This window comes from Opisthorchis viverrini, assembly GCF_000715545.1.
Source record: "Opisthorchis viverrini unplaced genomic scaffold opera_v5_555, whole genome shotgun sequence".
In the NCBI taxonomy this organism is placed as follows: domain Eukaryota; kingdom Metazoa; phylum Platyhelminthes; class Trematoda; order Opisthorchiida; family Opisthorchiidae; genus Opisthorchis; species Opisthorchis viverrini.
Window position 1 is genome coordinate 183,055 of NW_008752219.1, and position 11,256 is coordinate 194,310.

General features: G+C 43.6%; 1 protein-coding gene across 1 annotated transcript in view; it reads right to left on the minus strand.

The window, feature by feature from the left end:
- Nucleotides 1–9,194, minus strand: part of T265_15511 (hypothetical protein) — a gene marked incomplete at both ends in the record, with an annotated part of 28,490 nt that extends 19,296 nt beyond the window's left edge. Inside the window, one exon of the mRNA XM_009178449.1 lies at nucleotides 9,084–9,194. Coding sequence (XP_009176713.1) covers nucleotides 9,084–9,194 — 111 coding nt within the window. The remainder of the gene's footprint in view (nucleotides 1–9,083) is intronic.
- Nucleotides 9,195–11,256: the final 2,062 nt, after the last annotated feature.

An 11,256-nucleotide genomic window follows, 5' to 3' on the forward strand; every position in this document is an offset into this window, starting at 1 on the left:
ATGGTGAATTTTTCTAGGAGGAAAGTCGCTTAAAAACCACCCAAAGATCACAACACTTCAGGAAATTGATGTGAACAGCCTTCAGTCACAAAGGACAGTTTGCAGGGACGCCTTAAGTAAGGAAAATTCATTCGCTTTCGTTTTGTTTGATAATGAAGTGAGGGACGGGGCACACCGGCTCTTGATTCTGGTACGTTTTCTACCCAACTTTGGAAGAAATAGTTCCAGCGTGAAAAGACTGAGCGGCCTATTTTTTGCTTTCAGACAGCTTCCTGGGATGGAATTTTCTGCTTACAATTTTGGAAGGTGTGTAATCACCAGAACCGTTACTTCTCACGAGGTATTTCTTGCGCCTGGAATTAGTGTAAAACAGTGGATATCCTGCACTTGACAGAAGAAACGATAAACGATAAGGACAATAATGATATCATAATAATGAATAAAAATGAGCACATTTAGTTGCCTGGAAACATCACAAACGAGAGATTCAGTTGGGTTCCAGGTGAGTTCCTCGAAAAACCAAATTAGGTTGCAAATGAGTGCATATTAGCTAATTCCGTGCAATTCGGTTTCAAGTAGTACATAAAGTTGATGGAAATTCGGGGGCTGCGCCTACCTGATGAGCCCTGAGAAGGTCGAAACCGGTCGTGGGCTGTCGATGAATTTTCAGCAACCTTCTGAGTAGTGCATTACGAATATACATCTATCGCGATATCTCGTAGCGAATAAAACATTAGGCGGCCCGATGCAGCACATTCAGTTGCCTAGAAACATCAAAACGAGGGATTCAGCTGGGTTCCAGGTGAGTAGTCTCTCGAAAAGCCAAATTAGTTTGCATTTCCCTAAAAATACTAATCGTCCATCGCGTTACTTACGTACTAACTGGTGCTCGGACTGGTCACAATTATTGTCGAAATCATCAGATGTCCTCTCAGTCCACTTGATGACTATCGATCTTTAATGAGCGCCTTGTCGGGTGCTTATTTAGCTGAAATGGCCAACTGATGAGCCACGATACTAACGGAAATCACATAGTGACTGGGTTTTCTGACTCCAGCCACATTTCCATCTAGATCCATTCAAAGTCCAGGGAGTGATAGCCATACGGTTTCCAACCAAATCGAAGACAAGAATCAAATCCCCAGAGTTCACTCCCAGTTTGACCCAAACATTGCAAGTGCCAGGAACTTCGGCCTCCCGCAACCAGTGAGAACTGTTATCCGGAGGGCTGTGCTGTCGATTTTGGTGCATCTATCCGGTGAATTTTAATACGAAAATAACATATCGTGGATGAATTCCCATAATTACCAAACCCTGCGCTACAAAAGTCATGAAGTTACTCGTAAACCTACTCACAGCTTTCACTTTCAACCACTGCGTCTTCCAAATTCCCTCGTGAGTTTTTCTTATCAGGATAGCACTTTCAGGACATGCTAATTATCTTTCACGTTTTCGACAACATCTTATTTGATTTCTAGTTTATACAAGAACGCTGATATAACAAGAACTCGAAAAAATGACATCTGTTTCGTCAGAAGCAAGGAAACCGTTTTTTGTTCATATTCCTGGTTGCTAGAAGTGACTTAATTCACAAAGACACATTGCTGTCAAGCCTGAGTCTATCGAAAAACCAAATTAATTTGCAAATGAGTGTATATTCGCTAATGACGACATGGTGTTATCTGGACACCTGATTGCCACCCACTTCGATGTCCAGGTAAACGAAACATCCCTGATTTGTCTGGATTATTCTTAGACACCTGGTGTACGAACAAATGCATCCGTCTGTTAAATGGCTCGCCATCAATGTAATGGGCGTGCGCGTATAAGTATGGGATCAACCGCGGTAGAAGTGAAACCATGAAGTGACTGACTATATGAATTCAGCACACAGTGCCCAGACTGTGGTACACGGAGTGACTAAAATCGAACATTCCTCATACCTATAGTGATCTGGCTACCCAATAATTTAGTTTACCAGGAGTGTGTGGCAAAGAAATAAAAATAGTTACGCTAGGTTGGGTATACAAAACTAAAGAGGTCAGATGGAACAGACTCACTAACAATTGTTCTCTTTAAAATAGTTCGTCGTTGGCCCAGGTCAGCGAATAAACAATAATCCAATTATAACGGTCCAGAGGTCTTCTTCTGAATAGTTCCCACGTATAATAGATCCCGAAGATGTCTGAAATGTTTTGATAACAGAGTTAGCACACGAGACTCGCGAATGAACGCTGCAAGCGCAAGCGAAATCAGAAGAGAGAGTCGAAGCACGTGACCACGCTTGTATTATGTGAAACCGTACAAGTGTGCGTTTTTTGTAGTTTTTTGTATTCAAACAAAAAACGATTATGCAATTGATGAAATACGTAGTGTTGTAATGGAAGTAAATCAAAGGTACAAAACACCACAGAACCCTCCCCCAGTCCAAGACTCTTCTTTACGTAGAACTGTTTTGGAACAAGTTCACTCTCACTGCTGTATATCATCAAATTGTCTTCTTGAAACGTCCAGTTATAAACCATATCTGAGCGTGCTTTTTGGATCAAACTGACGCTATCATCCACAGCACATTCCCATAAACAACATCATTCAGCGTCCATCAAACTGATGCATGTCGCATCCATTCTACACCAGCTTCGCTGTCCCAGGTAGATGTGTCCGTAAGGAAACGGAAGATCTTGTACACTGTGAGCTAATCAACCGAGAAGGGGATACGAGTGGCATCAATATCCCAAAACTCTCATTACCATACGAAGATCTTACCCATAGGTAAGCCATATTTCATCCGCGTCACAACACTTGTTTTATTAAGATGCCTTGAAATTTATTTGTTGCCTGAGTTGGATTATAATTCTTGGGTGATGAAACTCGGTTCTCACGCCTTAAAAAGTTGCAACAGTTTGTAAGTGCGAAGGAGGAATCAATAGCTTTGTTTGTTCGTCTGGTTGCATGCAGCGACACCTGGATGACTCCGAACTGTGCTGAAGTTGGCTACTTGTCCCAGCAGTTCCATAACAAGTATATCGGCACCAGCGAAAAATGAGAACCACAGTCTTCAGTACAGGAAGCCTGGTTTATGCTGCGACTCCAGAGAGGAGTAGGCGTGTCCCTGCGAGTAAGTGATTACGCTTCACGGCCTAAGACAAGGGACTATTCACTGCCATCTACCTGAAAGCAAATGAGTTGTACCCATCAACCTTTATAGTTGTATTCGCGGTGGCTTCTGTGATAGAACTGATTCACGTCTTGTTATAATACCCACCCGGAATTTACGTTCAAGTCGCTCTTGTGTGAATAAACCTCTCCTCTCGTGGCGTGAGAGTATTGTTACTTGTAAATGTCATAGTTACATATTGGCTGGGATACTGCCTGGGCGCCCAAACCTAGGCAGAACACGATTAGGGTCTTCAAACAAAGCCTTTGGCTCAAAAGCCTAACCGCAAGGCAGCGGTGTTTGCCGGGAAATACAAATGTGTTACCATTTTTATGGAACAAGTCGCCACATGTTCCAAACCCTAACCCGGAGGACAAGGAGACTGTGCTCGTCAGATTTCTAAACTTTGACCAACCCGGTATGAGTGAGTGTCGCCTGGACACCTTCAGGATTGCTTGATGGGTCGTCGAGGTATTTAAACCGCTAATCTCTTCGTAACGGTTAATGTGATTAACTCGCACTTAGAAAGGATGTAGCACCATTCATCCTCCAACCAATAAATCCCCATCACGTGGTAATACGTAGTGACTTGCTCCGTGAGTGACGACTTCTTAGATGGACGTTTCATTCATCGGGTGAATATCATTCTTCCTCTGCGCTACATACAAAACTTTAGTAGGTGTCTCCCTTCGAGGGCGTGTGCCGCAAAATCAAGTGCTGCATTCTCCGAAAAAACCAATGTTGAGAATTTTACCAATCCTCGTAAGTTAAACTTTGGATTCTAAATAGGTCGATGGACGAGTTGTTCTCAGAAAACCTGTCTGGAATGCACTTTCTTCGAGTGCATTGAGTTTCCACACGTATCCAGCTGAATGGCGTTCCAAACTAATATGTTCTAATGGGCCATTTAGACCTAATTGAGTTTGCGTTGAACAGAGTTTGAACCATACAAATCTCGCATGTGCTTCCTCTGTCTGAAATGAACATATGTTTTCACATATTGTCATTTCTAACTGCTGTTGAAGCTTACCACCTGAAGCGTTTTTCTGGCGCTGTTCATTGTTGGTCTGAGTTTCGGTGATCCGATCCTTCTCCAGGTAGGGAAAGGATCGCAATATCGGAAGCCGCATCGAGCAGCAATCCGTGCGTGCTTCCGTTTGCTCTGATTGTATCGTACTTGTGACGAGCATCAACCTGGTTATCAATGTTGCGTTAAAACGGGGTTCTGACTGGCTCGCTCTGCTTCGTGACCGACAAAGAACACAACAGCTTTATTACAACAAGCGAGTGCGTCCGAGTGCAAAAGCTACAACGGCCCTGTGCTATTTAAAGGGTACCTTTTGACATTGATCCAGACTGTCTGATAGGCGTTTAGTGAACACCCATCAACATCGATCGTGCTTCTGTGACATGCCTGAACGCTGATCACATTCGGTCGTGCTTCTGTGGCCTACCTGAACACTCATCAGCTTTTGCTAAATTGATTGAATTATTGACTGGCCAGGATGCTTGTTGGCTTTCCTATGGAGGTTTTGGAGGGGCTCTAGGGTCTCAGTAGATTTCAAACTTTCTGGGGTTGCTTTGAAGAATCTAAACTTCCTGACATATTTATTTACTCATTTACAGTCTAAGATGATTCTCTGGTGTATCTTTTGAATACAGATCTGAGGTTCTAGTGTTTTCAACTTATGTTTTCCGCTTATTTTGCAGAAACCGTTCGCCGGTGTGGGCGAAAATCCAATGAGCTGGGTAACAACTGGGTGAACCCTCTGCTTGACGTTCTGTCAAGTAAGACTCCTTCATTCTCCACACTGGGATGTATTCGAATACTCAGATGCTAACAATTCACCAAACTACATTCTACCGAAAAATATGGCGCACTGTAATTTCGTAATAAGCGCAATCAAAGCTACGTGCAACGCGTTTAGACAAACTCCGACGGCAGTTCACTGAAGCGTTCACACCAGACTGACTGAATGCTCTGCTATCGTCCCCCCTCCAAAAAAGCCTATTGACTTTTTGCTAGCGCCAAACTCCACAAACAAATATAATGATGTTACGCATTCGAGCGTAAATCGGTGTGTACGAAGTTGATTGGTGAACATGGGGAGCTTGATAAATTTCGATGGCTATACTCTTGCTCATAATAACTAGCTAGCAAACGTTTCGTTCAGTTTATTTTCCAAAAACCAAGCTGTGTTGAATTTTGAATATTTCATTCTGCTTTTATAGACGAAACGGAGTATGGTGTTTGTTTGGTCTGCTATTCAAGTAAGAAAGCTCGAACCAGGTGGGTGTACAGTGTGAGTGGCAGGAACGAAAACGTTTCTACGCTGAATAATCATCAATTATTCATGGTGTACTCCAGCTGGTATTTCGTCTCCCTATTCCCCATTCCCTAAGTGAGGACAACTCTCTTGAAGCAAAACGGTTTTTCGTATGCAGAATGCGCTGTCAAACCGAGTGCGTCATACTGTCATACGTATTGCACAGATGATTGGAAGCGGTGGTGTCATCCGGCGTTTGTGCAAGACAGGTTTTTTCGAGGAGCAATGACGATCCACCACAGACGGATCCTTTTTCTTTCAGCGAGCCAGCGCGCGGACATCGTGTGAAGGCTGTCACGTTCCATTTGCAAAGTGAGTCGAAATGCGTATGAATCCTGTATTATTATGTAAGTCTTCACGCCACTTATGTTCGAACAGTCGTTCTGCCTTACTAACGCAAGTATTTTGCAGGGCCCACATATTCAAATTTCACTCTTATTAGAGCTCGTCAGCAGTGCATATTCTTCGCCGTGTCAGGTTCGTACTACGGACAACTGATTTCGTCAGAAATGATAGAACTATCGGGAATATGGAATAATTCTACCGAGGTATATAAAATTCTCCGTAACATCCAGTATTTCTCCTTGAATTCTAAAGGACGTGTCCTGGGACTGCATTTTGAAACATTTTGTTGTCGGGTTCGGGTGCTTTGTCACCATCCCCAAATATGCGGACGGTCCTGTTTGTGTACTTCAGTTCCCAGAAGCACTAGTTTGAGCTACTGAAAAAGATATTCAGTCAGCAATTCTCCATCATTCCATCCTCCACTTACTAAATGACCAAAATTCTGGAAGGTTCAACGAGGAACTGACTTTGCTTGGGTTCCTCTTCTCTTAGAGAGTCATTCTCCTCACTCTGTCTAACCAGTGGGACGAAATGACCCAAGTGGTGAGAGCGCGAATTGACTGCCCGGAAGGTCCGTGGTTCGAACCCGACCTCTGCCTCTCAAATTCCCCTGTCTAGGCTTGGGCAACCTGGCAGTATCCCAGACCTCGTGCAACCTTCGGGTATCATGTCAGTTAGGCACCGAAAAGGTGCTATAGCTGAAGGATCGGATCGTCTAACCAGTAAACTTCCAGAAAGCTCCACTACTTAAGAAACAGTGCAAAATCACATTTGCAACAATGTGTCGTTTATGAAACGAGATATTATGAAGAATCGTGCAACACGTATGATGTCTTATTCGGTGGAACTGAAGCACATCAACGAACTGTGAGTAACACGTACGTTGTTCACACTTGTTTCAGGCATGTGCTTGGAAATGATGTCATATTCTAGTCAAGAGTTGTCGTTCAGTATAGTTCTACATATTGGTATTGCTAATGAATTCGTCAGTCAGACACTGCGCACCGCAAACTGGAATCCGGGTTAACAGAACTGCAGCAAATTCCAGGCAGTCCGGAATTTGCACTTGTGGATTCCATCCCTGTAGGGGATGTTAACCTATACACTTCGTGATCGTTTTATCCGTATGGGGAAAAATTTGTACATTTCCAGCTGTTACGTTTAGTAGGCCAATCTGTTTGGCCCTGTTGTTTCACAGCACACCAGGAATTCACTTTGTGGGTCTGGAAAACCCTGGCCTCCGAAGAAGGGTCTCATGTCGAAGAAATATCACAGCTAGGCGTCTCGCACATCAAGGCACTACGGTAGTTTGGCATGAAACGAAAGTAACTGAACAACAGGAAATTGTTCAGATGTTGCGATAAATGGGGTAAGTAGTTACAAATACTATACAGTATTGTCATTCTCTTGGTATCTAAACAATGACACTATCTGTGGAAGTTTCACAGGCGAACCAGGACAAGGTCGGAGCGTTCATGTGTCTTTTTTGCTGGCAAAGAGGGATAGTCACCTATCAGGATGGCGTTTTAAAAGATGGGTTTCGTCTTTCGTTGCCAATAATTGACGCAGGATGACTGGGCTTGATCAACTGTATCCATCAGGTGAATGTCGGTAGCACTTACCACGTATTTCGCTGCTACAGTTATTGGGGGAGTGGATGGGCGCTAATTTATTCCATTTGATAGGTACCAGGACATTTGCAAACAAATGAATACAGAAGCATGGCGGAATTACGGACTGTCGTTGAGCCACCAACTACTACTGAAATGAATTGTCAATTGTGTTGCTTTGAAAGTCCGAATGCGGCAAGCAATCAGTACCCGAATCGTGTTTTCTAAGTGAGTACCACTTTAAGACGATGGTTAAGTACTTACAAGGTTTATTGCATCTACTTGGCTTTCCCCGTCTCCTACTGGATTATCACTCAAAAGCAGTGAGAATTTTCTGTGGAGGTTCTTCAGGCGAATGAGATTGAAAACGGTCATTCCAAAACAAATATTTTCTAATAAATATAGCAATATGCAGTGGTTGAATACTTTTTATCAGTAACATGTTCACAACATTTCATCACGAATCCTATCGAGACAAAAACCGAACTCTCCGTTTTTAGAACAGGTCGTCTGAGTGAAATCAGTGTATTAGTCTCTCCGGATACTCTAAGTTCTGCAGTGTCTTTTTCAACAAATATGTAACGAGAACAAGATCCTGGTTCCATAGCTTTTTTCCCGTCCGTTCATCAGTCACAAAAATACCACGGAGCTCATAGTCCATTAAATTGAATGACTTTCACAATTACAAACCCAATGTGACTATCAAGTGACCAGAAAACTTATTCTTTCGCTCAAATGGAATATTCGGCTCTCTGAGCGGCAAAATGCTTGGCCCTTTGTTTTAGTAGGTCCAGGAGATTGGAAATCACTATGTAATGTAGAAAGTGTCCTCACACCTAGCAGTTGCGTAAGCCTTTGTTTCGTAGATGTTCCTGTCTTTCTCGCTTGTGAATGGTTCGTACGTCATACTTCAAAATGGAAAGTGACTGGGTCGATACTGATCTAACTCTGGCAGATTTTATGTTTGCCAAGGTTTTAGTATAAAAACAAATCAAATTTACTCTGTATTCTAACCAGAAGTTTCTTGGTTTGGTTGAAAATTAAATGAGGTGTTTGGTATTCTTATTACTCGTGGTGTCGATACCGGTTGTAAAACCATCTCTGGACTTCAGACAAGACAGTTTGAAATTCTTCACGCGGCCACTGTTAAAAATCCTCCCGAAATATATGGCACCAAATGCTAGAACGTCGGAAGAAAACGCAATTTACACTGAAAATGTGGTCTTTTCAGTCCTGAATGAGGCAGGTTTTTTGTGAGCTGCTTACTGGTCTGGCGGCATATACTACTGATTACACATGTGAGTAGTGTCTGGCCGAGTGTCAAAGCACGCTCCCTGTATATGAAGAAAGTACTGAAACGCTCTGCATCAGAGGAGCGCAGCCGGCGCTTGGAGCTCAGTTGCGGTTGACGAGAGCAACCGGACAGTTCAAGAGAATGGCCGTGGTACCACTGTACACACTATAGCCAAACGAGGAGGGATGAGTCACCAGTGGAAGACCTGCGGAGGGAAGTGGACTGGCTAGCCGAAGAGCTCTCCACCGTGAAGGCAGAAGTGCAGATACTACAGTTGTGGCATGCCTGACCACTGGAAGAACCAATATCACCGTAGTCAGTAAGCTGTCAATAATAACGGCTTGGCTTACTCGTTCCTTCCCGGATGGAGTGATGAAGTTGATTGCGGGGATGGAACTGAGGCAGAGGTAGAACGAAGCTGGTTGAAGACCGTGCGCGATAGCAGTGAGGGCAGTTGGAGATCCTGACTGAGAATTGATGGATGGTCATTGTACTCATTTTACACAGACGGTTCAGCGCGAGCTCCTGACCAGCCTAGACTTGAAGCATACAATTTTTGGGAGCAGATTTTCCAGAGAGTGCGGAATCCGTGTTGGACCTGAAGCGAGGAAAGCTGGTCACAAAGTAATAGCTTGAATGGTACCTCAGCGTTGAGGTGAATGAGCTGCATGCCCGAAAACCTCCATCTAGTAATTCTCCTTCAGTACAGTCTATGACCGAGGAGTACTCCGAGCTGTTTTCAGATTAGGACGATCCGTTTGGTTTCTGCCCCCGGATCGAACACGAAGTTCTCGTTCTGATTCTACCAACAATACAGTCTCTGTCATATACTGCTCCATCTACGTGAGGAATTCAAAGACAGGTGCAAGAGATGCTTGAAAACGGCGTGGTCAAAGAAGCCAACAGCGCTCACAACTACCCGGTGGTACTGGACGAGAAGACGAACTAGACAGTGCACAGAGCGGTCGATTCCGTTCATGACATTTCTCCTGGATTAGTGCTGCACAATAAAACAGGTTGATCGTAAATCTGAACAGATCTGGTCATATTCACTGGAGATTTCATCCTGTCAGTGAAGCCTAAGGCTGAGAAGCACTAAACAGCTAATTGATCCTCATTGAAACAGTGCGGATCTCATGAGACTCAGAGTTTTGAACCCGCGACCGCCGAGCCACTGGGTGAACACTTAACCGTTAGATCAAGAGTGGCTGATCAGCATTGTGAGTAACTCTAAGTTAGACAACACATAGCACCACTCATCCGTCAATAACGGAAAACCATATTACGTGGTCACGTATTGACTTGCTCCTTACCTGACTACTTCTCAGAAGGAAGTTTCGGAGCCAGGGAAATTATCCTTCCTCTGAGCTGCCTACGTGAGCTGCAACGTGAAGAAAAGCGTTTTCCTTCTAAATGTAAGCGAGTAGTATGTTGAACAGGCTACGGGCAACTATCCTACTTGCTGTCTTGCACATAACTCCTGTTAATTATTTGCTCTTGATTTGCTTATTACTGGTATTGTTCCATATTCTTCGTCCGTTTGTTACAGTTGACACTTGCGTGATGAAACCTGAAACCAACAAGGTTGAAATGTCGACGGCTTGACAGCAATGTGTCTTTGTGAATTAAGTCACTTCTAGCAACCAGGAATATGAACAAAAAACGGTTTCCTTGCTTCTGACGAAACAGATGTCATTTTTTCGAGTTCTTGTTATATCAGCGTTCTTGTATAAACTAGAAATCAAATAAGATGTTGTCGAAAACGTGAAAGATAATTAGCATGTCCTGAAAGTGCTATCCTGATAAGAAAAACTCACAAGGTAATTTGGAAGATGCAGTGGTTGAAAGTGAAAGCTGTGAGTAGGTTTACGAGTAACTTCATGACTTTTGTAGCGCAGGGTTTGGTAATTATGGGAATTCATCCACGATATGTTATTTTCGTATTAAAATTCACCGGATAGATGCACCAAAATCGACAGCACAGCCCTCCGGACAACAGTTCTCACTGGTTGCGGGAGGCCGAAGTTCCTGGCACTTGCAATGTTTGGGTCAAACTGGGAGTGAACTCTGGGGATTTGATTCTTGTCTTCGATTTGGTTGGAAACCGTATGGCTATCACTCCCTGGACTTTGAATGGATCTAGATGGAAATGTGGCTGGAGTCAGAAAACCCAGTCACTATGTGATTTCCGTTAGTATCGTGGCTCATCAGTTGGCCATTTCAGCCAAATAAGCACCCGACAAGGCGCTCACTAAAGATCGATAGTCATCAAGTGGACTGAGAAGACATATGATGATCTCGACAAAAATTGTGACCAGTCCGAGCACCAGTTAGTACGTAAGTAACGCGATGGACGATTAGTATTTTTAGGGAAATGCAAACTAATTTGGCTTTTCGAGAGACTACTCACCTGGAACCCAGCTGAATCCCTCGTTTTGATGTTTCTAGGCAACTGAATGTGCTGCATCGGGCCGCCTAATGTTTTATTCGCTACGAGATATCGCGATAGATGTATATTCGTAA